The following is a 25,524-nucleotide window of genomic DNA, read 5'->3' as shown; positions in this document are numbered from 1 at the left end:
GTCTGGGAACGGAACTGTGGCTGTGGGGACGGACGGGGACCTCACCGAGAGGAGAGAGGGACGCTGGCTGTGGGAGTCAGCCCAAATCTGTGGGGACAGCCGTGTGGCTGGGATGGAGCCCTAATCGTGGGATGGAGCCCCATGGGGACAGATGGGGTCCCGGCTGTAGTGGCAGCTCTCTGGCACTGGGGATGTGTTTCCCGCTGAGATGTCCGTGAGGACGGGTCCCCACCTGCCAGGTCTCTCCTATTCCTGCCCTGGGCAACTCTGCCAGCCTGGCCCTGCTTGCAGCAGAAGAATAGCAGAGCAGAAGGTGGCAGCTGGGGTGCAGGTGACAGGCTCGGCCATGCCTTGCCCTGCAGCAGATGTGGGACTGGGAGATCTGTGGACTACAATCCTTCTCCCAGATCTCAGGCTTTGTCCCGATGCCAACCCACTCACCAGCTCCCTCGAGGCACGGATACCGTCAGCATCAAGGAGAGCACTGCCAGGCACCTCCAAACAGCCCACAAAAGCGAGGATCCCAGGGCACAGCCTGTCCACCAGCACCGAGGTGGTTAAACGGGCTCTATTCCAGCCCCGGCCCTGCTGCCTGCAGGGGAAGTTGCTGGTTTGGGGCCAAGGGGAGGGCCGTGCAGGGGACTCCTGGGCAGCCCTTTGTCCCAGGCTCAGCGCCCGCACTCCAGGTACGCGCTGACACCGAGGTGAGCAGCAGCTGGCCCCACTGGCAGCAGCACAGGTGAGCATGGGCAGGGGACGGCAATAGGCGACCTCGGCGAGGCTTGGCTGTGGGGAGATTGATGCAGGGGTGAGGTGGGAGGCGGGTGAGAGGGTGCCGTGGTTCGTGGCTCAGGTGCCTTCAGTGGATGCAGGGGATGCGGAGGGCACTGCTGGACCTCGTGTTGGTGGCAGGGTGGGAGGTTGGGCACTGCTCTGCCTGGCAAGGATACTCCTAGCTTGCACATTCCCTCCTTCCTTATAACGTTAAGGGCCCTTTTGACCCCAAATCCCACATGTGCACAGCAACACATCTTCCCAAGCAACACACAGTTTATGGCCAGCAGTGCCCATGAGCCTGAAATTCAAGGCTCCTCTCCTTCCTCTCAATGGACTCTGCAAGGGGCTGTCAGCAGCTGTCAGCACTTTGCTGTGTCTGGTCACATACCAACCAGGGCAGGAGCAGCTCAAGCAGCATGCACAGCTGCAAGCTTTTTGCACGCTGAAACCTCTGGGCATTGCTCCTTATGGAGCCATACAGCAGCATGGCTTGACTGTAGCTCTGAAGACATCACCACCCTTCTATCCCTTCTGCTTGTGCCCCAACCCTGCTGTACAAGGGCGCTGTGCCAGGCACAGTAGCATGAACCAGCCTGAAGTGCCACAGAAATTCTGGGCAGATCCATCGGCTTCTCACACCCCTCCCTCTTTGTTTTCTGCTTGTTGTGCTCCTTCCCCATACTCCGCTCTCCTCCCCTGTCCCTGCAGACTCAGTGCTGCCTGCAGTTGTTGCCTGCTGCTGAGATAAGATAGAAATTTGGCCTTACCGAGGACAGGTGAAGGTGGTTTCACACGTGGTGCATTTATCACATGCTGCCTGGGGCATAATTTTCTAAGATGTGTGCTGGTATTGGGACCTTTTCCTTTGCTGTTAAACCAGGAGCAGGGGAAGCACTTCTCAGCTGGATGGTTACATCTGTGCAAACCAGCAGGGCTAATAGGACTGGAGATGGCACAATAGAGGAGTTCATCACCTTGTTTATGATATCTTCTGCCCTTCATTACCGTACAGGGCAGGGCTCTTGGCGATAGGATAAGGTCTGATAAAGGTTTCCTATCCCACATCCCATGTCCCATGACGTGGAACAGAAAAGAACATTATCCATTATACATAGTATGTCCTACAGGGCACTGGTCACCCTTATTTATCACTGGAGATACTGACTGAAACAGGAATCGCCGTCTTTTGTGGCTTTGCCAAAGGTCTTCCTTTCCTATTAAACTGCTGACCTGGCCTGGCTACAAGGTAAGGGTATTTTCTATGTGTTCCTAGGAGAACTGCACAGCTCAGTGAGCTCCCCAGGGTGCACCCCATGGCGGCAGCTGGTTTAGAATCATTTCTCTAGGCTGTTTCCAGAGCTTTCGGGGCATCTGCTGCTCAGCTGCAGCCCAGTCTGTGCAGGCTGGGCTGTACGAGGTCAGGCTTACTGCCTGCAGTCACACTATGGTAGTACAGAGCATGGTGATGCAGGAAGAGGAGGGAGAACTTTGTGTAGAAAAGCACATCTGGAGCAGACATGGAGTGCTGAGCATGAGGATGTGTCAGCTGCCCTGTACTGTGGGGCTGTAGAGAACCAGGCCCTTGGGTTTCACTTCTCCATCGCAATTTTTTGCTGATGTCTTAGGATGATGATGCTGGAGCTGAGCTCTGGCCAGGTGATCAGAGCTGGACCAGGCAGGAGACACATGGATGGAGATGCTGTTCCACTGTTTGGAAAAAGACCTAGGGTAGTCTGATACTGTTGGGCAACAGATGTTTTAATTCCCTATTACTGGAGGTTTTCAAGATGGGGTTGGCTAGATAGTCTTATTTAGGCTTGCTATGAGAAGTTGGACTTGACTGTCTTTTGAGGTCCTTTCAACCTGTACTGTCCTGTGATTCTGTGTGACCTGCTGGTCACAAGTCTGTGGGATGGATTGTGTGAGGTAGTGCAGGGTATAATGGCAGAATGTGGGTGCCAGGGGGATGCAGCTCTGAACTCCAAAGATGTCAACCCCAGTGGGAGCCTGCTAGGACATGGCCCTGCTCTGGGTGTCCCTGCTTTAGCAGGGGTTGGACCAGATGGACCCAAGGGTCTCTTCCAACCTCAGCCATACTGGAATCCTGTGACTGTGATTCCAAGAATGGTTTAAAGCCCTTTTTTCAGACATGGGAGAAGTTCCATCTTGACAGGTCCCATCCCCATCTATGAGATTTGCATTTCAAATCTGCCTTGCAAATACAGGAGCACTAAGCTGGGGTTGGGGTGTTTTTGCAGGTTGGAAGAGGAATGGCGTACAAAGCCAAGGTCATCGCAGGTCTCCTGTCAGCCACCTGTGTCTTCAGCATCATTGCCCTCATACTGAGTGCTGTAAATGTGAAGGATGTGTTTCTGCCTCCTGGCACTAAGGTAAAGCCTTTGGCAGAAGCACAGCTACCTTCTCTCACTTGGGTGTTGTCTAAGCTCTATTCTGAGATTTTCCCCAGCTTTAGGCAGGGGAACAAACTGCCGTGCAGGCTGGCACGTCAAGTGGCTCTGTCACAGTTTTCTTGCTTACAGCACATACAGCCTTTTCACTGCAGAGAACCAAGGGAACTTCCCCACTAAAGAGCTCACAAAGAGCCTTGGCCTCAGTACAGCTGGTGACTGCGGTGTCACGCTTTCCCTGCTCCGGTGACACTCTTGGCTTTGTCATGTGAGCCACTCCCTGCCCACTGGGAGCTCTGCCTGCTCACCTGGAGCTCTCCTAGCTCTGCAGCCAGCTACATCTGCTTTGCCCCCCTGGCACCCTGCATGCCATCGGCCTCTCTCCGCAGTACGGCCTGGTGTTCGACGCCGGCTCCACGCACACGGCTCTCTACGTCTACCAGTGGCCCGCAGACAAGGAGAACGGCACGGGCGTCGTCTCCCAGGTGGAGTCCTGCATTGTGAATGGTGAGAGTGCTGGGACGTGTCTGTCCCTCTCCCCGCCCTCTGCTCAGCCCAGGGACAGCAGGCTGGAGGCTGTTCTGGGCAGTCGGTTAAATGGGACTGACGAAGGCCACTGACCTAGGGCAGAGTGCCTGGGCAAGGGGTCGGAGATTGTAGAGCCTGCCCTGATCAAATCAAGGCTCTGCAGCTGTAATGTGTCAGTTACTGGTTAACTGTGCTCCAAAGCAAAGGTCTGGTGAAGGGCAAAGGTAAGAGAAAGGGCACTTGGGCTGGTGGAGGAGCTGGACTTCAGAGCTCGGAGGGAAGGTAAATAGTGATATTGGCTGTCTCCACCCAGTGCAGGACCACGCTGGGAGCTCAGATCTGGCACCAGCCTATAAAAATAAAAGCCTGTTTGTGCTGAGCTGCATGGAGAGCACCTCTGTGTGTGTATCAGCTCCACACGTCCTCTCCAAAGGACAAATGAGGGAATCCCCCTTTGCCAGGGAAGTAAGGAACCATGCTAACCATGCTATTTGTCAACTGACTGCTGGGAAACTGGGATAAACCACACACTCAGCGTCACAGCAGCTCCCCACTCCTTGGAGAGCAGGAGCTCACTGTCTGCTCCTGCAGCATGCATGTGCCACCTCCAGGCAAGCCAGCTCTGAGCAGTGCCCTTCTGGGGATGCCCTTGGAAGGGCATGATTGGTCTTGGTACATGGGGAAAACCTGCGGGGTCTTCCTGGCTTTTAGGGTGGACGTGTCTCCTGTTATCCTGTTCTGCTCCTCCTGGGCATCACAAGGTGCTCTGTTGCAGGATCTGGCATCTCCAGCTATGCAGATGATCCCGCTGGAGCTGGTGCCAGTCTGAAGCCCTGCCTGGCCAAGGCCATGACAATCATCCCTGCAGAGCAGCAGCAGCAGACACCCACCTACCTGGGGGCCACAGCGGGCATGCGGCTGCTGAGGTACGGCCACTGCCCCACCACACATTTCAGCATCTTAGAAGGGGTGTGGGGCTGGGATCAGGGGCAGAGGGGGTGCTGCTCAGGCAGACTGTAGCAATGGGCTGAGCATCCATTTCTGTAGCCCGCTGGGGTTGACCAATATGTTGCTGCTATGGCAGCTCACTGCTCCATGGGGAAACCCCACGGCCTGCACTGGTGCCTGCCTGGCAGTACCTTGGAGGAGGAATAACCTCCTTTGCTAGACTTGAATTCATAGAATGTCTTGGGTTGGAAGCAACCTTAAAGCCTATCCATTTCCAACCCCCTGCCATAGGCACAGATACCTCTCACCAGATCAGACTGCCCAGGGACTCATCCAGCCTGATCATGAACACTTCCAGGGATGGGGCATCCACACTTCTGGGCAGCCTGACACAGTGCCTCGCTACTCTAATTGTGAAAAATTTCCTTTTATCCAATCTAAATCTCTCCTTTAAACTTGAGAAGGTTTAAAACCCTTGTCCCTTATCCTGTCACTACAGGTTCTATAAAACATCTTTCTCCATCTTTTTTTATAATCTCTTTATATGATTAAAAGCAATGGATGGATGAGGTATATGTTATCACTGTGTAGTCCCACTCCTTTGCAGGTCACAGCCTTTTACTGTTAGCCTGCTCTGAAAGCTCCCCTGCAATTGCATCCTCCACCACATGGGATTTATCTGCTTCTGCAGGGAGCAGAACAGCACAAAAGCTGAGCAGGTCTTCGCTGAGGTCAGCAAGGCCATTCGTGAGTACCCTGTGGACTTCCGTGGAGCTCAGATCCTCTCTGGGAATGAGGAGGGTGCCTTTGGCTGGATCACTGTCAACTACCTGCTGGAGACACTTATCAAGGTGCAGGCCAGAGGAGAGGGCATGGGGGGCCGGGGCTATGCATCGTGTGTGTATCTTCCTGTCTGAGTAAAGACCAGATTTCTTCATTCCCACAGGGGAGTGAAATGTCATTTTAGAGTGGTAGTCATCCACACAAAGGTAGCATGTGGTTGAAATGCACCTTTGACTCTACAGGTGTGATTAGGGGAGTCAAGAGCAGGAGGATCTCTGTGTCCAGCTCATCCTGGTCCTGTGCTTTCCTTTTAAATATGGGTTGATTTTGGTGTCACAGGGATGCAGCAGTATCAGAGTCCAGAACAACATTACACTTTTCCTCCTCAAAGTCCCTGGATCCAAGCTGATGTGCAGCAGCCAAGGGCTCAAAAGGGCACTATACGGAGATCTATGTGGGTTGAGGAGGATGTGGGCAGCAAGGGGTTAAACAGGGACACATGATGTGGAAGGTCTCCCAGGGGCATTTGAGATCACAGAACCTTTAGGGAAGGGACAGACAAACACTGACTGCCTTATGGGGCCAGATTTCCTTCGCAGGAGAATGGGAACATCCACAAAACACTGAGGTCCTGGGAGCTCTGGATCTTGGAGGAGCCTCAACACAAATAACCTTCCAGCCTGGAGTCACCATTGAAGACAAAAACACGTCTGTCCTCTTCAGGCTGTACGGCACCAACTTCTCACTCTACACCCACAGCTACCTGTGCTATGGGCAGACGCAGGCCTTGAAGAGGCTGATGGCAGCTCTCCATCAGGTATCGCAGCCACTGGGCAGTAGAATCTGCTCAACCATTTCCCATTGCCATGAAAAATGTCTTCCAGAAAATGTGAACATGTATGTAGAAAAAGTGGTAGGGAACTGGGAAGTTTCACAAATTCAAGAACCTGAGAAAGGCTTTTATTTTATGTACTAGACTAAAAAATGTTATCGTTTGAGTGGAAAGTAGTGGTGGTTCCCTGCGGGGCTCTCAGCTCCCCAGATTTTGTCATATAACAGCATCTTCCATCATTTCCCAAGTCCAGATGTATCTCTATATTCTTCCCTGTTCTCACAGATACCCACATAAAGTCTTTCCTTGCCTGGATGGTTTCCAGGTATCAGCTTCATTGTATCTGAAGCGATTTAAAAGCCCATCGGGTTCTTCCCTGGACAGCAGATGCAGCATTCAGTTAGCAGAGGACATGAAGTGCAGTCAGCCAAAGACATGATCTGGCACCTCCTGGCCAGGGTTAGAAATGTCCAAACTGCGTGCCCCTACCTAAGAGAGCAGATTGGGTGGGGAGCTGAGACTGCACACAGCTCAGTGCAGAGATTATAGCTGTTAATGGGAGCTATATGCACCTGCCCCTTTGATTTTTTCTCAAAGTGAGGATTCCAGACACCCTCTCCTGCACACTCCTCCACCAACAGCCAGAAATTTTCCCATCTCAGCTCATATGGGGAGGTGAGATGCCCAATGCCGCGGGAGATGGAGGTAGTTGAGGAGTGTGCAGATAGAATGCACCGTCAGTCCTTTCTGGGTTAGAACCTGCAAGATGTGGTGGGGACAAACCAGGTACCAAAAACAACAGCTTCTCCACACAGACAGAGAGGCAGTGACCATGGCAGCGAGATTCCAGCCTTACAGGCACCTTACAGTGGCACCACCACCCCAGCCCTGCTCAGCAGCAGTGGCAGGACTAACAAAATGCATCAGCATGTTAAAGTCATACAAGGATTGGATTCTGCTTCTGCTCAAATCCTCCTGGGATCTAGATCCTGCTTTCAGGGAGGGTGTAAGCACAGGCTGAGCTGTGGGGTAGGGTCTCACTGGCATCCCATATTAAGCTCTGGTAATGGCTCCCTCTCTCTCAACAGGACAGCCTATATGCCCAGCACGTATCACACCCCTGCTACCCCAACGGATACCAGGAGAACATCACCATAGCAGAGCTCTACGACAGTCCCTGCGTCCCCATTCCAAGCATGCTCAGCCCTGCACAGATCCTCACAGTAACAGGGACAGGGAACCCAGCGGCGTGCCGCACCGCCATCCTGAAGCTCTTCAACTTCACCTGTGGGGCCAACAGGACGTGTGGGTTCGATGGGGTCTATCAGCCTCCTGTGCGGGGACAGTTCTTTGTAAGGAGCCTCGGCTGTGTGGTGCTGGTGTGGGTGTGGGGATGGAGGGTGGAAGTCTTCCCTACTTGTTGTGAGAGGGGGAGGCAAAAGAGGGGACTTCAAAGCTGGTCTCATCTGCAAACCTCTGCCCCTAAGCTGGAAGGTGGATTCTGCCTTCTGCAATGTCCCAGCTCCCCCTGAGGGAAATGGGAAGATTTTGTTCATAAGGAACAAGCCTGAGCTGGCCAGGCTCCCGAATGCAAACAGAAACCCAAAGGTTTGTCCATGGCCTCCAAGTGTTGTAGACTGTCAGGTGGATGCAGAACCACAGAGATCACATGGAAATCTGTCCCCAGGCAGAGGGTCTGTTGGGTCAGGCTTTACTCTAAGATCTGTCCCAAGGGGTTGCAGTGAGATGCTCTTCATCTGGTACTCCACTTGTCTGAGGCAGGGATGGCAGTGCTGACCCCAAGCCCAGAGGTGCTGTGGGAAGAGGTCTTCCTTTGGGTGAGGAGGGAGATGTAGTTTTTACTATCACCCCTTCTTCCCCAGGCCTTTGCTGGGTTCTACTACACCTTCTCCTTCCTGAACCTGACCAGCCAGCAGTCTCTAAGCCATGTCAATGCCACAGTCTGGGACTTCTGCAACAAGAACTGGTCCAAGGTGAGAGCCTTGTAAAGGGCATTAAGAAGCCCTCTGCCTGTAGTCTCCCAAATCCCTGCCCAGAAAGCACATGCTCTGCTGTTCTCTGGGCCAGGGAAGGATGAATCCCTCATTATATTGTGTCCCTCGATGACTCTGAAGCTGGTGGAGACCTTCCCAGACAATAAGGAGCACCTACACACATACTGCGTGGCGGGACTTTACATCTTGACACTGCTGGTCGATGGCTATAAGTTTGATGAGCAGACGTGGAGCAACATCCACTTCAGCCAGAAGGTAAAAAAAATCCTCGTGGGGCAGAGGGAACAGGCAGGCAGCTGTGGCCACGTCCTTGCCCTGGCCCAAGGACAAAATGCTTTGCAGGGGGGCTGGATGATCTCTACAATCCCAACAATTCTGTGATTCAGGAGCACCATCCCTGGAATCTCCTGCGCTAGAAATGTGTCCTTGCCTCGTGTCTGTCTACTGGGGATCCCAGTACAGCTTCAGTCCTGCCTGCCCCCAAACCACTGACCCCAGCTCTTATGTTCTCTGATGGAAACATCAGCTAATTTTAAGGGGGTGAGAGAAGTGCAGAGCAAGATTCAGCCACTTTGATCGCTAATGCTGTGTAGAATTCACATTCACATGAACCAGAGTGTATTTCAAGGATTTTAAGGGGAAGAAAACACAGGTCACAGAGGCACATCTGCACAACAGCAGCTGCCCTTTAAGCCCTTGGGAAAGGGGAAAGCAAAGCTGTCTGTGTAACTGGCACTGGTAGGACCAGGTTTGCCACAGTCCCTTGCACTAAAGCCACTGCTGCCCCACGGAGGCACTTTCTGATGATCTCCTGTGTTCTGTCACCTCAGGCAGGAAACACAGATATTGGCTGGACGCTGGGCTTCATGCTGAACCTCACCAACATGATCCCCACGGAGGCTCTGGAACACGTCAAGGGTCAGCAGCCCAGTCTGTGGGCAGGAGCCATCTCCTTCATTGTGCTGGCTATAGTTACAGGCCTGGTGGCAATTCTCCTCCAGTGTTTCTGGAAATCCAAGTAGCTCCAGGTATCAAGCCTAGGGGCACCCTGCCTTCTAAACCAGGCAGGGAGAGTGGTGCAAGAAAAGGTGGAAGCAAGAGAGGGAAGAAGGCATTAAGCCCCACCTCCACTGCTCATGAAGTCTTCTTGAACCACCTCTGTGAAGACATCAAAGGCATCTTGAGCTCCCTACAAATCTCAACGAGGAAATGATGCCAGAAACCTCTTAGATCTGGCTGACAAAGGCCAAACTGAGATGTGGCGGCCATATAAATTCAAGCTAGAAATAAAACCCTTTTTGTTTTTCAAATACAAAGGTCGCTAACCAGCCTAGCAGAGCTTCCGTCCCTTGGCACTTCCACTCCTGCTGGGTTGGCTCTCCCAGCTGCAGCTGTGGAAGGCAATGAGTGCTGGAGAGCAGCGGTGGCCACCTACGCTCTGAGGAGAGGACTGACATTTTCTGTATCCTGTCTTGTATAAGATATGCAAGATTTTTGTAGTACTTGGTAGAATATCTTTCCAAGGACAGACTGTCAGCTGTCTTTAAGATATTTACTGGCATATCTCAGCAAAAAAATACAATTGGAACTTGATTTAAGAGCTGCCAACTCTGCTCAGTGTTTATTTCATATTCAAGTTATATACTCCAGCTTTGTCAGACACTAAATCCATAGCAGGCTCCAGCTTCAGGCACTTGAGTGTTTTATCTACATCAGCAGAGCCCAGCACAGCTCAGCTGCAGGAACCAGACAGTCCTCTCAGTCCTTCCAGCTCCAGCCACCAGGTCAGCACTGCAGTGCCCAGCCTGCCCTCTGCACAGACCCTCCAAGCCTCTGCCAGAGCCCCAGGCTGGTGTGAGCAGGGGTGTCTCCACAGCTGCCTCTCTTTGCTGCAGGACCCCTGTCCACACAGCAAGAAGCAGGAAAATCCAGGCAGGACTGCTTAGGGGTTGAGAAAAGAACCAAAGGCATCTGGGCTGAGAAAGGATCAGAGCTCTTTGGCTCTTTCAGATCCACAGGTTATTCACTGTGTGAAGATGATACAATGGTCCTAACCGTCATGGAGAGGGGGTAAACTCCCCTGCCCAGAGGAACCTTTTCGCATCCTGCAGTGTGAGTTTGTGAGGTCTAGCACGTGGACATCTCCTGTAGCCAAACACAGACCCCTCCCTTCTCTCTGCCCTATACAGGAACACCTTTGGCAGTGGAACCACAGAGGTAAAAATGTCAGGTCTGGGAACAGGCTGCAGGAAATGCTGCCAAGTGACTGCTGGAACAGACTTCATGGGAATCTGTCAGTGTAGGACATCTGTTCAGGTTGAGCAGAGCTCCTGTCTGGGCCAGCTGTGTCCAGATGAGCTGGTACTGGTGTCTCCTACCCCTGGCAGATGGGACTGATGGCAGCGGGCTCCTCATGTGGTCAGGCAGAAGGCTCCTGTTTCCTATGAGAAGGCAGCACAACTGGTCTGGGTTGCAAAGCATTTAGGGAAGATGCCAGTCTTGCCATTGCAGTGTCCTTCAAGCCAGTCCTTGTTCACTGAGAAAACAAAAAGAATCAAGATAAGCTCTGGCTCATAGGAGCAAGGTTATTGAGCTTTTGTGGCTCAAAGTTAACTCTGGTCTGCACTTCCTGTTGTCACAAACTTGCAACAGCACTGGAAAAGCCATCCACTCCTCTGTCACACTTTACATCAGACTCTGTCAGAGAGCCTGTAGATAGGACTGGAGAGCTACCTTCAGAGAGAATATCCAGCACATCCCCCTTGCTGAACTCCAGGTCTCCTGGTCCCTGTGCAGGGTATGAGTGCTGAGCCAGCATCCGGTAGAGGATGGGTCTGCCTGAGTGGGAGTCCGAGTCCTACAGCAGAAAATCAGCATGAAGGTTGCAAGGAAAAGCAGAGATGAGATTAGAGCCCAGCATAGCAGAGATGCTTGTCACAGCCCACGTACCTGGCAGCAGAGTGTGATCCTGCCATCTGTCAGCTGCTGCCACATCTTCCCTAGATCTTCCTCTCCTGAAACTGCACCTAGTTCTTTACCATCCAAATGCCTGTAGCTGTAAGGGTTCATTAACGTGACTCAAATCATATGATCTAAAGACATTTAGATGATCAAATCTAGCCCTCTACAATCTTCAGTCTGCAAAGCTCTCCTTGTAAACGAGCTCCAAGCTTGTCACCTTGTGCAATGACAAGGGGCCACCTTGCATGCTCAGTGGGCACAAACGGCACTGCTGGGGAGGGTCTTGCCTCCTCAGACACTTGAGGGGTAGGTCGGAATCTCTTATATCTGTACCAACTGTGAGTCCCCAGGGATGTCACGGTCAGGGATATCCACCCCAGGATTAGCTAACACTGGACTCTCAGATTGCTCTGCATTGATTCCAGTGTGTCTTTAAGGCTGGGCATAAGAAAATTCAATACACTGCAGCTGCATCTGTACAGAGTTTTTCCTTCTGTTCCCTTTTTTCTCGACAATGGCACAGTTTCCTTGGAAAGATCCTCCAGGTCTCCAAAACCTGTGGATCACACGCTGTTCCCCATCTACCAGACTGCTTTGGCTTCAGGGACCGGACGCAGTCAGACAGATGCCTGTGTCCTCAGGGAAGTCACTGCTGCCAAACACTGCAAGGACAGGGTGCTGAAGGACACCATACCTCAGCCTCCCACGCTCTGCCTGCTGGCCAAAACGCTCCCGGAGCAGCGCCCGCAGCGCCGGCACGGAGGGCACCTCGCCTGCCCTCAGCACCACCGTGCACTCACAAAGCACCCGCAGCACAGCTGGTCTGTCCGAGCTGGATGAAGCATCTCTGTGGGTGAGTGGGACCTGTGAGAGATGTGGCAACACAGACGGCCTGGTTATTCAGGGAGCTCTTATGACGAGAGCTGGCAGACGCAGGATCTTGCTTCGGTGCTGCCGTAGTGACAGTGAAACATCAAAATGAGGATTTGAGTTTTAAGAGGGAAAACGTGGGGTCAAAGCCTAGGACCAAATGTTCCTGCCATGACCCAGGAAGCCTGTTTCTGGCTCAGATAAAAACAACCTCTAAATGTAAACCTGTCTGAGCCGAGCCCCAAGTCCTCGACATATCTGGGGAGGTGCAGCCAGGTCCTGCTGGAAGTAGGTCCGTCAGAAGTACAGCTCCAAAACCAGACCCCCAAATCCCTGCAAACACGGGCAGCGAAGACAAAGGGATAAGAGCTGATCTGCCCCCGGCACTGCTAGAGAGGTGCTGACCCCAAGCGGACACAAAAACAGTTCCAGCTCCACCACACATCGGCTGGCAATGACGTGGAGCTGCACTGGATGGCATTATCCCAGAAGAAAGCTACTATGGATGTTTGAATTATCATCAGCAGCAGACTGACAAAGACAGAAAATGTTACACGGGAGGAAGGGACAAGGGATAGCAGGGAGTTCAAAGGCAAAATGGCTGCAAACTGGGCACTGTTGTGCCTGGGGCTTTTGGCTCCAGGAGGATGGCAAAAGGGCTCTGACCTGGGAAACCTCAACTTTGGGGCTGCCTCACAAAGCTGTAGAAGTCATGAAATCAGGAGCGAAGGAGGAAAGGCCCCACAGGCTCTCTGTGGAAAGGAAAAATGGGCAACGGAAGAGGTTTTTTTTCCAGTGATTTTGGGGCAGCTCAGGAATTTGGAAGCACCTGGCCATAATCTGACCCCTTGCGCTTTTTATATCCTTCATTTCCTAAGGCAGTGGCAGCTTCAGTTTGTTAAACACCTTACTTCAAAATCCACTTGGGATCCAGAATCATTTGCAGAAACATTTTCTTCCCCGGGAGATTCTGCAGAATGAGAACACAAAAACAGCACCTGCCGTCAGCAGAGGCCCCACACAGCACTTCTGCAACCCACCAGCACACAGGCAGCCACTGCTTCAGAGGGCAGCAACCTCCCCATGCACCCTAAAGCCCCTCCGGGCACAGCAGCTTCGCAAAACACCCACAGAGGCCCTTGGCCCACAAGAGTACCTGGTGTCTGCTTCACATGGAGCCGGCTGGGAGGCACCTGGGCAGGAGGGAGAGGAATCCCATCACTGATCTTCTGCAACAGAACAGCGTAAGAAAGGGGTGAGCAGAAGACATGGAGAGTGGGCAAGGTCAGTGTTCAGGTCAGAGGCTGCAACAGATCATAGATTTTCCCAGGCAGACCAGTTTCATGAATCAAGTGCCCAAGTGAGTGTTATGGCCAGGGATTCATATGGAGGAAAAGAATCATAACAGAATTAAAACAAAAATCTCTTGTGGGGAACAAGTGCCTGTATAACACTTTGCAGCATTGGGTTCAGATTGGAGAAGGATTGGGATCATGTGTGGAGATGACTATGGAGGAGATGGGAGATGAAGAAAGATTTCCCCGAGCCAGAGGCGAGGATTGAAGGCTCAGGCACATGGCCTCCAGGAAAAAAATTGCATCTGTCTGGAATATTTCTGTCCCACTGCAGATTTCCCTGCTCTGTGCTGGTGAACTAGAACATATGAACACTCCTCACCCATTTCTGTGCTGTCTGATGGCTGTAGGGAGCAGGCTGGCCAATTACATGCTGCCTGCCCTCACGATTATTGTGACAACAACGTGACAGTTGGTCATGAGAGCTGTGGCAGCTACTCATGTTTGTGTGCTCCATCAGCCCCAGTAAATAAGAGATAACAACACCTAGATTAGCCCGTGATGTGAGACACTGAGGCCTGGGCATGCATCTACACTTTGCCATACAGAGATCTGATGCACAGAAACTAATAAGCATTTTTCCTGCTCTTAACCCTTCTGTTGTTCAAGAGCATGCAGTCCTTGCTCAAGATGTCTGAGCTCAAATGCTGTGCTTGCCTCACGCTACCATTCTATCCCATGACAGTCTTACAAACAAAAGTTCTGAACATGTATTTCTCAGTCACTTCTTCTTCCCCTGGGTTGCAGGGCTGTTAGCTCACCCACTTATCCATCTTTGAGGCAGGCTCCAGGATAGAGGTTGGTATGTGCAGCTTCTGTGGGACAAAAAGCAAATCATTGAGACAGGAGCTGCTGCTGTGGGAGCTCCAGCCTACCCAGCTCCATCTTCTGGTAACCCCAGTTACATGCTTGTGCCTTACAGAGCATCACTTGATTGCAATACAAACGTGCCCATGGCAGGTCCAGCGACGGGCAGCATTAAAAAAAGGTCTGTTCCCAGAAATTGCTGAAAAACATCCAGCAGTCCTTTTGCATCGTTTTCTGCCAAAAGCAGTTTCAGTAATCGAGTGGCTGTGAAGTGACAGACCAAATACCCACCAGGCCCAACACCCTGCTCCTCAGAGATGTTTAGGGACAGAAGCAACAATGTTGAGGGGTACCAGCCCAGCAGTGTTCTTTGCCTTCCAACAATCTCTCCTACAGAGCTATTCATTTCAACTGATCATTGTGAATAATTACGCTTAATTTTTGTTTTTTTTTCCCAGTGTGTGCAACATTTAATTCCTCTTTTCTTTGATATTCATCTGACACTTTACTGACTAAACAAGCGCATTCAGATCCTTCTGCAGCTCCAGGTCTGTGCTTTAGGCCATGTTGAATGGTTTGACTGTCATGAAACATTACTGCCTGAAGAAAAGGAAACTCCTGTGGAGCTACAGAGGTGAACAGGAGAAGCTGGGGAGAGCCAAGAGGCAGAGACATCACATCTGCAGTTAGCAGAGCTCTGCAGAAATGAGCTCCTGAATTCAGCTCTTTGGTGCTACAGGGGGCCTCAGAGGACACACTCAGAGGGCTGCATTGAGCTCCTGTTTGCAGGCAGGACTGTGGTCTCTGCTGGAAACCCCATCTGTTTTCTTTACCTGCCCATCATGTATGGCTGTAGCCCAGCCATCTGCTCCTCTTGCCAGCACAAAGACCAGGCTGCTGGCTTTCACTGCCAACTTCTCCACGCCCTCAGGGTAATAATGGGACAAAACTCGATAGTAGCCCGATTCATGGTCTCTGGAAAGAAAGAATGAGAATAATGATAAACATCTTCCAGATCGAAGCAGTGGCTGAATTCAACTTTGAATTTCTGTTGTTACATTATCACCAGAACAGTTGATTTTCATGTTTTTGGAACCAGTTAGTGAATACTTGGGAATTTTGAACTGACAACCAGATCTGGACTGCTGAGCACCCTCTGCCACTGACCCGGGCAGATCCTACAGCCTCTCTCTGCCCTCATTTCCCAGCCAGAATATGATCTTTGCCTATATTCCACGATCACTGAATCAATTCCTGCAAACTGTCCCGTTATCTCTGTACAAGAGCTGCTACTGAACTGCCACACTCTTGCCAGGTGCAGTGTTTCTTGCAGCCACACAAGTCTTTATGTATTCAGCATTCATTCCACCCTTGGGGACAGGTGGGGGTGAATCACAAAGAGTCCTCAGACAGAGACACAGGAAAACAAAACATGATTTTTTGAACAGAAATAGTGAGAGAAGAGTTAGACCAGGGTAGAACTGAACACATACCTCACAGCATCAGCACTGGGTTCATAAAAGCCCTGTTTCTGTGGGAGGACAACAGTACATATTTATAACAGTATGTTACACAGCAACATAACCACCTTATTTACTGTCCCCATGAATAGGAGGGAGCTTCACATACGGTACTTTCTGTAATCCCTGTTTGTCACACCACAATAGCCAGAGAGAAGTCTGCTGTTCCACACCTTGCCAGAATGAACCTGCCACTTCTCGCTCTCCAAACCACTGACTCCAAGACACACAACTGCAAACCAGCTATGCCTGTGCTGACAAACTTAACAAAACAAATTTACAAACGTGTGTTGAGTGCAGTGAAATCTCCACTGCTCTTTGGACACAGTGAAGAGACAAAAATGCATCATCTGAGGGTTGGAGACTCATTCTGCCAAGTCCTTCCCAGTCAACATCAAAGCACTCCAGCTGGCTCTGATCTGGTCTTCAGGGACAGAAACAGCACTGTTTTTCCATTAATATGCTCCTACACCGATGGTGCTAGGATCTGAGGCCCTACATGGGAGCTCCACTCCATTTTTCACAGCAACGTCCTGCTCACCTGTGGCCTGAGAGGTTCAAAGCCAATGTACTCATCATTGGGAATGATGGATGAGATCACCTGTGGGAGGAAAAAATAACGACTTAATCTAGGCTGGATGAAGAGATGTTCAGATTGCCTGGGAGACTTTCACTCAGACTCACTTCCTTCTGACATCCTGAGTGGTCAGGTTTAAAGCAGAGCAATGTATTTAGTAAAAAACGCAGCTTCAATAGTTTTTGTCCATGTATTTTCCATCTTTACAAAGCCCTTCAAAAGTATGAGTGGATTATTTTCCCTTTCCTTTGTTCATGCAGAAGCAATCTGGCCTGTGGCACTTCTGCTGACTGCGCTGGTCATGGAAGGGTTTGGAAGAATTCTCTGTTGGTTTGCATTAAAGTACGTGGCAAAGCATTTTTTCCAAAGCGCATGTTTGTCCCATTGGGAATGCAGTAACAGATAGGAGGAATGTGCTCCTTTGAAAATGTTGTTGTCAGCAAAATGATAGCCACAGGGATTTGTAAGCACCTGCTCAGTTGTGGTTGGTGGTTTTTTTTCCAGTTTGAAGTGACCAAGGTTGGGAAGGATTTTAGCAGCAATGTGCATTTTTGATAGATAAGGTGTCACTTCTAACAGATTTTGGGTTGTGTGTCCCAGATGCCTTGACTGAGAGTCCTGCCACTGGGTCTCCACCAGAGCAGTGAGTGGAGGAGTGGGCAGCAGTAATACTCTCTGCAGATGTCAGAAGGTGGGGTGTTAATCCGTTTGCTGTTTATCTTAATCATCACATGCCTGTTACCTTGGGTTTACCCAGGAAATCTTTTGAATCCAGCTGTTCAACTTCCTTCTTCCGTGGTCTGAAAAATTCCCCGAGGGGAACCTGCATAGGCTCTAAAAATAGATGATTCTAGAGCGTGGGAAGAAGATAAAGGAAAAGCCATCAGTTAATATTAAATGAATCACAGCAGCAGTGAAAAGCAAATCTAGCTTCTCTGTGTGAGAGAGATCAGCTCCAGGAAGACATCGGGGCAAAAAATAAAGCCGTGAACTTGATAAAGGTCACTAAGTTTTAACAAGCACATGAAAAAGAGAAGCCCAGCAGCCACTGCCTAGTATTGAGTCAAAGGCTGACTGTCAGCATAGGAGGGGTAGGAAGGGAGGGCAGTGGAATAAAGTCTGTTAAACAAGTCTCTAAATTTCTCTAGTTGGTTTCAGATATTTTGTTTGGTCTGTCTGCAACAGTTGAGAAGCATCTAAATAGTGAACATAAATCATATTCTAATGTAAAGCACAAACACAATGCTAGATGGGATGATTAGATTAATAAAGTGATAACTCTTTAGAAAGGAGACAAACAAAACAAGGAAGTATGGAGGCAACAAAATAATGAACCCTCCAGGGAAAGTAAATCAGATACCTGGAAGTCGTTCCTGATCGTAAAAGAGTCTTAACAGGAAACTATTATGTAGAATCATCTCCATAAACACGCTTGCACTTTACTTAAGCTCTAAACATGATTGTTGTTAATGTCTGAGCTGCTACCAATTGTCACCAACGCCAAAGGGATTCAAAGAAGTCTGCCAGCTTTGTGAAAAGTGATACTCTCCAACTCTGCATTTAAATTCTCCATGAGGCAATTTGTTTCACAGTGCAGTATGAATACAACTGAGCGCCTGAACAGCAGGGTCTAGAAAGTACTGACTTCAACGTGCAAGCTTAGCCCATAATTCCCAGCTCTGGTGTTTCTATGCTATAAAGCTCCTGAAATGACAGAGGTTAGCTGAAGCTTGGTAAAGCATCACACAGAAATTGCTTAGAGTGTCATCAGGGACGAAACCGGTGGGGCAGACAGGGAAAGCCAAAGACATAAAACACTGCATATTCTTATCTTGGGTTCCCCAGTTTGAGCCCAAAGCACTTTCCCAGGGACCCACAGAGGCAGTCCTACCTGCACTCGCTCAAGGGCCAGGGCCAGCGCTGCTGATCTTCCTTCAGGTCTCCACACGACGGCCTTCTCTAGGGTCTCTTTGGCCTCCTGCCACTGCTGCAGCCGGCACTGCGTGGCAGCAGTGCTGTACAGCACCTGAGGCCAGCAAGGAAGGAGCAGAGCTGTCTTCCTGCTGCTCCGAGGGCAGCAGCTGAACAGGCACCCAGTGCTACCAACTGGGCTCAGCCAGGCAAGAGAGACCTGGCACTGAACCGCCACAAAAATGGCAGCAGCAAGAGCCTGCTCCCCGTGATCCCAGGAAAGGCACTGTGAGGAGCACAGCTGAGAAAACTTCATAATCAGAGTGGAAAGAGATCAAAGCTGTGCTTTCAGCTGGCACTGCCAGCTCTGTTCAAAGCATGGACAGGCATGGGGAAGAACAGACGAAGACTGTGTTACCAAACAGGTTTTTATCTTATTCTTCCTGTGTCTAAAAGGCTAGTAAGGCAAACTGTATGGGTATCTTTCTATATGAAACTAGGTAATCTTTTTTTGGTGCACAGAATTATTCTCATTCTCTTTCACTTTGGAATAACGTAACTGAAATTACTGCCCTTTGCATGGGCTCTGAAGGTGCAGGTTGCAGCTGTAGCTTGCTACCCAGCACGTAAATACAGTCTTTGAAGAGGCAGTGTGAGAGAACTACAGACTGGGCATCAGGAAGCCTCAGTCTATATGCTTAAGTAAGAGGAAGAGAGTTCTTTTCCACTCTCCATTGGGCATCAGAGTATGGAAAAGCTGCTGTCCAACAAGGCAGAAGTGTGGTCTAACAGACTCATTCAAATACCTTACCATCTTACGTGATATGGTTATCAGTTTGCAAATTGCTTTTTGATATTTGGATGTGAGCAGTACTTGGAACTGAGGTACAGGCAGTAGGGTGCTTTTCCTTTATTCCTACATCATAATTGAATATTGGTCTTTCAAGGAGCAATGATCGTGCTGAACATCTATTGGAACTGCAGAGATACTCCTCCTGTGAAAGACAGCAGCCTCAATTCAGCTCAGGAGTACCAGCTCCACCAGAGGCAAAAAATGCCTGGATTTCCAGACCATACACCAAAATCTCTCTCTTGAGAGGATCAGATGCAGCCCATGAGAGGCCACTCATGCGGAAAGCTGATGGCACAGCTCTGTTGGAGGGTTTTGTTTGTGTAATTCGAAAAACAAGCTGCAGGTAGCTGTAGGAGTGAGACAGAAATGAATCAGGGCGCAGATCCTGAATCCAGTGTCAGAACAGTGAGAGCACACAGCCTGGCAGCACCTAGAGCATAGGAGAGAGGGACTAGATATCCATCACACAACCAGTGCCATCTTCCTCCAGATGAATTGGGCACTCCTGTAGCCCTGTGCATTTTAAAGGAAGCCTTTGTTTCCAAGTGCATTTGAGCTCAAATAAAGCAGTACTGTGGCACTGAAACTGTTAAAAACAATAAAGCTTGGGAAGTATCACAGATGCCAAGGATAACTCCTTCCTGCCAGGTACAACGTGATGTAAATTAAAGAAGGCTGAATGACAAGTTCCAAGGCATGCTTGATTTGAGTTGCACAATGACTCCTTGCTCTCGCGGAAGTAAGGGTTCAAATATTTGTTCCTGTATCTGCTTCTTGGTCTGTGTACGTGGATTTGGGAATGCAAAAAGAGCCTTCCCAGTAAGGCATGCACAGCTTTTATGAGTCCTTTACAAACTAAACGTGAAACTACTTACAGCCAGTTCTGACTCAGGCTTTCTTTAATGGCAGGCAGCAGGTTGATTCTGTGGAACAGCCTAAGAGCTGCAGCACAGAGAGTTACAGAAGCAGTGTGCTGCTTGCAGCCCAGTAAGGTTAGACACAGAGACAACATTGAGACCAGTTGCTACAGTTGGAAAAATGGCTTTTGTGAACAAAACTTTCAAAAAAATCTTTATTCTGTACAAATTTAGTTCCTATCTATAATCCAATCTATTTCAACTTTTAAAGCTGAAGAGTTGATAAAATTTGTGTATGTATTACTACAAGCAAACTTAAAAAAAAAATTCATGGGGATCTGCTTCAAACAATTTCACATCTTAGAGTAATTTGTTAAAACTCTTCAGAGATGATATTGCTTTTATGAGTGCTTTTAAAGGTACTTAATCATAGAAGTGAAAGCATTTTTTCTACTGTCCTAACATAGGGTCTTGAAAAGCTTTTGGGTTACTCACGCCTGCTGCTGAAAACCTGATGAATGACCCAACAAAGGGGAAAGACAAGGGAGTCAGAACGACCCTTACCTCCCATGCATAGAGAATGTGCCTCAGCCCCAGCTGCTTGTAATCAATGAAGGGATTTTTTCTTAGGTGACTGAAGGCCAGATGGTAGTCAGAGAGAGCTTCTTCATACCTGCAGTGCAGAAATGACAGGTGGAACTGAGACTAAAAAAGCTAAACTCTCTAATTACAGAGTTCAAGAGTAAACTAGCAAAAACATGCACTCTGCCTAACAGCCTGCATGAGGAGAGCTGCACCAGAGATGTGTGTCATCTTGAGACCACAGAAAATTCTCTGTCCTACCCTTGTAGTTATTACAAGACGAATCTGGTGACTCTCTCCTCCAGGATTATCTGCACTGCTTTACTACTTGGGATAAAAGATAGGCTTTGATACAATTTGATCCAATTGCATTTCTGAGAACAAGAAAATTGTTGTTGAAGCTTTGTTACAGGACAAAGCTTTACAAATGCTGTCAGCTCCTTACCCAGCTTGTTGCTGGCAGTTCTGCCCTGGCAACATCTCAGAGAAGAAGCAAGGGCTGGGAAACCCCTGCTGATGGTGAGCATATACGAACAGAGCACTGTTCATAGAATCATAGGATTGCTCGGGTTGGAAAAGACCTCCAAGTCCAACCGCAACACTAGTAGAAATTTGGAGAAACTCCTAAAGCAGAGGGTTAGTCTGAATTTACACCACTGTCAACTGAATCAAAACAGGTTCTACTGAGATCGCAGGCTGAGGAATGAAGGGTTTAGGAAGGGCTGTGCAATGGTCACCGCATCAAGAGGCAGAGGGGAACAGCTCCAGCCCTGGCCAAGGCACAACCATCCATGAGCATGGCTCTGCTGGTGGTGGCACAGAGCATGTAACTGCTCACTCATCTCATTTCCAAAGGTAAAGATAGTAGTTCTGAGAATTTATCACCGGGAAAAAATGGGAAAAATAACAGGAAAGAGTGACTGAAAGTCAGAAGAGACCTGTGAAGTCTTCCACACACCTCCGTGAGCAGGATGTCACTGAGGTTTAACCCCAGAAACGGGGAACAATCCCATGATGATTGTGAAGCAATTCTACTGTTAAATCAGTGAGCAAGATAAAGCTCACAGCAACCAGTCAGCAGAGGATCAGACAGCAGGGCAGACTGTGGGCTTGGGAAGGCCAGAGTTGCATGTAACATATGAAGACACATGAGACAGTGCAACTATAAGTTTTTCACTTCCCGTGAAAAACTGAATGGCAACATAACCCTCCATCAGCCCTGCATACAGGAGCAGCTTCTTTCCCTATATGTACAGGTCGATAATGCTACATATCAGCCACTGCTGGGGTTCTGAAGGTTCACAGCTTGCATCTTCTCAGTTCTCCTCTGTAAATGGAAGATGAGACTTGCTGACCTGTAACATGGTTTATAAGGCCAAACCAGACCTTATAAAATGCTTAAAATTAATGGAGGATCAAGTTTTAGGGATAAAGTTGTCCTATAAGCAGAAAAGAAAAGAATGAGCAGGAAAGAATATCACTTACATTTCCAACTGCAGGCAAACAAACCCCCTCTGAAAGTAGCCGACAGCGAGGGAGTTGTCCTTTGTAACTGTTTTATCAAATGCCTATGGAGAAAAACAGACATCTTGGGGATGAGTAAGGACTCCTCCATCAGTGCCTGGGCATATGTCCACTCCTGGGCTTGTGAACGGCTTGTCTGCTCCGAGAAATGTGGAGCTGTGATCCAGGCTGAGGGGCAGGAGATGGCTCCAAGTCCTCTTTCAGGTTTTGACTCTCTATGAGCTGAGCTTCAAGATTTTACCCTTCCTTGGGAAAAAAAGACTGAACGCAACAAATGGGCCCTGTCTGCCAACCAATGTTTTGCAACCTGCAGGCCCTGCTGCCTGGAGCTTGATCTAACAGCAGGCTGTTTGAATCTGCCTACAGTGATCTGTGTGTAAAGAGAGAAAGCTAAGGGCTTCACAAACTGCACTTAAATTCAATATTTCCGCTTCCAGTTTCCAGCTGAATATCAGCAAAGCCAGTAACAGCTTGTGGCCAATGGCTCAAAGTGGTTTCCCTACAGAACAGCCCTGCTGAAAATCTGCCTGAGAATGCTAGGAGGCATTCCTACACTTACTGCAGTGTGGTAGTATGAAGACAGTGAATCAAGCCCGACCCTCTGGGCTTCCTTACGTTGCCCACACACAGCACTGCAGTGAGGAAAAGGCACTGCAGGACCTCGGGGTGTCTGCGCCCCTTTGCCGGGGTGTCTGGTAGGCCTGCAGCCCAGCCAGCACTCCTTGCTCTGCTCTGCTGTTCTATAAGAAGACAAAATAATCACCCAGCTGTTGGTCTACACAGAAGCACAGCCGAGCTGCATCCCCACCAGTGCCACTCACTGGGGCCGTTCTCAGGCACCGTCTCTCACAGGTAAGAGACACAGCTCTGCCCAGCCCCTTCCAGCACAGCCTGAATTCTGCCTCCTGCTGTTCCGGAGTATCCGTACACCTCGGCGGGCTGCTGACAGTGAGCTGTGCAGACGCCTGGCTGCTGGAAGCTGCGACGAGGCTTTTTCTCAGCGCTTGCACGCCCGCCCCACGTCCCACCAGACGCGGTGTTCGGGGAGAGCGGCTCCTCTCGGCAATCGCAGCTCGTACAGACCGCCTGGGGACGCGCAGAGCTCCCTACTTTACACCACACTTGTTCTCTCTGGCGGACATCAAGACTGGTAGATTCCACCAGTTTGAGAAAGGCGTCTTGGAGGAGCGCGTGGGGCGTTTTTCCCTCACACACCGGGTTGAGCAGAGCAGCCCGAGCCCCCCACCCCACCCCACCCCGCCCCGCGCCGTGCCGCCCTCACCCGCAGGGCGTCCCGCAGCCGCCCGGCTCGCAGATGCACGCAGCCCACGTTGAAGCAGATCCTGGCCGGCGGCTCCTCGATGCCGCAGAACGCGTCCAAGGCCGCGTCCCAATCCCCGCCGTCCGCTGCCAGCACGGCTTGATGCCAGCGCTTCAGCAGCTCCCGGTACGCCATCGCGCACAGCCGGTTCCCGCACGGCCTCACCTGTGTGCGGGGCGGGCGGGAAGCGGACAACGAGGAAGTGCTGCGCCCGGCTCCCTCCTGCCCGGGGCGGCTGAAGGGGGCGGGATGCGGGCGGCGGGACCCCGCCATGGCCCTGCGGATGCGAGCTCTGCTAGGTGGGGTGTGCGGGCACTCAGGAGTCCGGCGACATTTGGGGGGAAAAGGTGAGGTAAGAGGTCATAAATCCAACAGGAGCAGGGGGATGCGGGCTTTGACCAAGGGAAGGTCTAAAAGCCACCAATAAATCAGCGCGGTGCGCAGCCCCTGGTAGGGCAGCTGCAGGAGTAGCACAGCCCTTAACGCTGCTTTTTAAAACATTTAAATAAAGATGCACTCTCGCTGCCGCACCGTCATTCCCATTAAATACAGTAAATACGGTAGGCGGACGGCAGCCCCGCGTTCCGGTCATTACGATACATCCCTCCCGCCCCATCCCTCTGGGCTCGCAGCGCTGCTGCGGGTTGTAGCGCCCCCTGCCGGCACAGAGCGTGGTGCTCACGGGAAGGAGGTCCGGCAGCGCGCAGGACCGGCGCGGGGAGTTCCGGGAGCGGCAGCGACGGGGAAGGGTTTGAGCATCGGACGCGGGGGGAGGCTGGCGTTGCCGCTTCCGGGTAGGCGCCAGGTGAGTGGAGCTGGGTGCAGAGTGGGGGAGGATCGTCGTGTGAGTTCATTTTCACTGCAAACCAGGGCCGTGTCTCTGTTCATGCAGTAGGAAGCTGGCAAACAGTGGCTTGCAGGGTTCAGCTGCGTCAGTGACACAATCTGAACTTGGATGTTATGGGAAGAATTGATTGGTTTGGGTTTTTTTTTTCCCTTCTAAAAGAGGACCAAGTTGGAGTGGTTGTGTGCTCCTCGATATGGCTCCTAGAGCACGAGCTCCAGTTATAGCAGCTCTTCAGCGGGGTTTGAAAATCCTGGAGGCCACAACAATGTTCTGTTTCTGGAAAACGAGACCTGCAGCTGATCTGATGAGCTCGGTGTGCTTGGGGATGTCCGAGAGAAGAGCTTTCAGTCCCTTTGTGTAAAGCCGTGCCTATGGGAAAATTGTTTGGCAGCTAAACGTTTGAGGTCTTTCTAACAAAAGTATAATGAGATCTGGTAACTGAAAGTGAAAGCTATGCGGATTCTTTAAAATATGACACAATTTCCTAGCAGTGGTGGAGGTTAATTACAGGAATCGTTCCCAGGAGAGGTTAAAGGTTGCCATTCGCTGGAGCTTTTCAGCTGGAGTCAGATAACGCCGTGGAAGGGAGGCTGCAGTGTGGGAGCTCAGGGAAGGATGCCCAGGTGGCTGGGGGGAAATCTGCGAGTCAGCTGCTGGGACTGCGCTTACACTGCTTGTTCTGCCCCTTCAGAAGAGGAAGAAGCTGTAGAAATAGCAGGATTCTGTGTGTGTTTCTGAACGTTTTCATTCTAAATTAAGGTTGCTTTAACGTGTCATGCTTTTGTATGAACCTCCACTTTAAGGAGGAAGCATGCTTTTCTTGCAGGGGAAATTTAGCTTAAGTTAGTGGATTTCTTCCTCCACTGTTCTCAATCATTAGAATTGAGTCGCAGCAGAGTAAGAGTTGGGCAGCTGAGGAGCTGTGTGGGTTCAGAGCATCCCTCGTTCAGTATATCCTCCACATGGAGATGACACAGCCTGCAGTCTGCTCCATGCTGGGAGGGACTTCCAGCCAAGTCAAGTCTGACTAAGGCGTGAGATGGGCTTTTCACCTCCAGAAGAGCACAGTTTTCGTGCTGGGACTTCCTGCTGGCACACTTTTTATCTCTTAGGTTCTTCTGAAGGGCTTTTGGATCCATTTGTGCCCATTTATTGTTTTGATAGGATAAGAGTGCTTCCAAGGTTATAAAAATATATTGAGTGATGGACTCAACTAGAGGATCTGTTGACTCACTCCGAAATTATGAA

At 50.3% G+C, this 25,524-nt stretch overlaps 3 protein-coding genes across 33 annotated transcripts in view; 2 read left to right on the top strand and 1 right to left on the bottom strand.

Annotated features, from left to right (window-relative positions):
* The first annotated feature begins 603 nt into the window (after positions 1 to 603).
* LOC100546469 (ectonucleoside triphosphate diphosphohydrolase 8) lies at positions 604 to 9,889 on the top strand. 5 transcript variants are annotated; one of them, XM_010720690.4, is made up of 10 exons: positions 604 to 739; positions 3,036 to 3,167; positions 3,575 to 3,692; positions 4,489 to 4,639; positions 5,353 to 5,512; positions 6,031 to 6,261; positions 7,365 to 7,628; positions 8,160 to 8,270; positions 8,412 to 8,546; positions 9,122 to 9,889. In XM_010720690.4, the coding sequence occupies exons 2-10, from the start codon at positions 3,048 to 3,050 to the stop codon at positions 9,311 to 9,313; spliced, it is 1,482 nt and encodes a 493-aa protein (XP_010718992.1). In that variant the 5' UTR covers positions 604 to 739; positions 3,036 to 3,047; the 3' UTR covers positions 9,314 to 9,889. The 5 variants fall into 5 exon arrangements, with proteins under 5 accessions (XP_010718992.1, XP_010718994.1, XP_019476872.1 ...); XM_019621327.2 differs by lacking the exon at positions 604 to 739 and adding an exon at positions 799 to 2,023; XM_010720692.4 differs by lacking the exons at positions 604 to 739; positions 9,122 to 9,889 and adding an exon at positions 796 to 2,023 and having other exon boundaries at positions 8,365 to 8,511.
* NOXA1 (NADPH oxidase activator 1) lies at positions 9,885 to 23,693 on the bottom strand. Of its 2 annotated transcripts, XM_010720694.4 has the most exons (15): positions 23,391 to 23,677; positions 22,070 to 22,152; positions 20,567 to 20,675; positions 18,273 to 18,407; positions 17,124 to 17,231; positions 16,346 to 16,405; positions 15,778 to 15,815; positions 15,118 to 15,259; positions 14,239 to 14,292; positions 13,279 to 13,351; positions 13,034 to 13,092; positions 11,947 to 12,116; positions 11,241 to 11,346; positions 11,025 to 11,148; positions 9,885 to 10,827 (listed from the first exon to the last, which is right to left on the bottom strand). In XM_010720694.4, exons 1-15 carry the CDS (start codon positions 23,562 to 23,564, stop codon positions 10,733 to 10,735), a joined length of 1,530 nt encoding a protein of 509 aa, XP_010718996.2. In that variant the 5' UTR covers positions 23,565 to 23,677; the 3' UTR covers positions 9,885 to 10,732. The 2 variants fall into 2 exon arrangements, with proteins under 2 accessions (XP_010718996.2, XP_085095367.1); XM_085239241.1 differs by lacking the exon at positions 18,273 to 18,407 and having other exon boundaries at positions 23,391 to 23,693.
* The window catches only part of EXD3 (exonuclease 3'-5' domain containing 3), a 245,850-nt gene continuing 244,002 nt past the window's right edge, over positions 23,677 to 25,524 (top strand). For 18 of the 26 annotated variants that reach the window (XR_014887264.1, XM_085239224.1, XM_085239226.1 and 15 more), the window contains exon 1: positions 23,926 to 24,234. Coding sequence is in view for 17 of the 26 variants with exons in the window: in XM_085239224.1 (XP_085095350.1) it covers positions 23,941 to 24,234 (294 nt within the window). In the remaining 9 variants the exon portion in view is untranslated. The other 8 variants (XM_085239235.1, XM_031556120.2, XM_031556117.2 and 5 more) reach the window with 4 other exon arrangements.

Source organism: Meleagris gallopavo, chromosome 19, assembly GCF_905368555.1.
Source record: "Meleagris gallopavo chromosome 19, MGAL_WU_HG_1.1, whole genome shotgun sequence".
Taxonomy (NCBI): Eukaryota; Metazoa; Chordata; class Aves; order Galliformes; family Phasianidae; genus Meleagris; species Meleagris gallopavo.
This window is presented reverse-complemented; position numbering and strand designations above follow the sequence as displayed.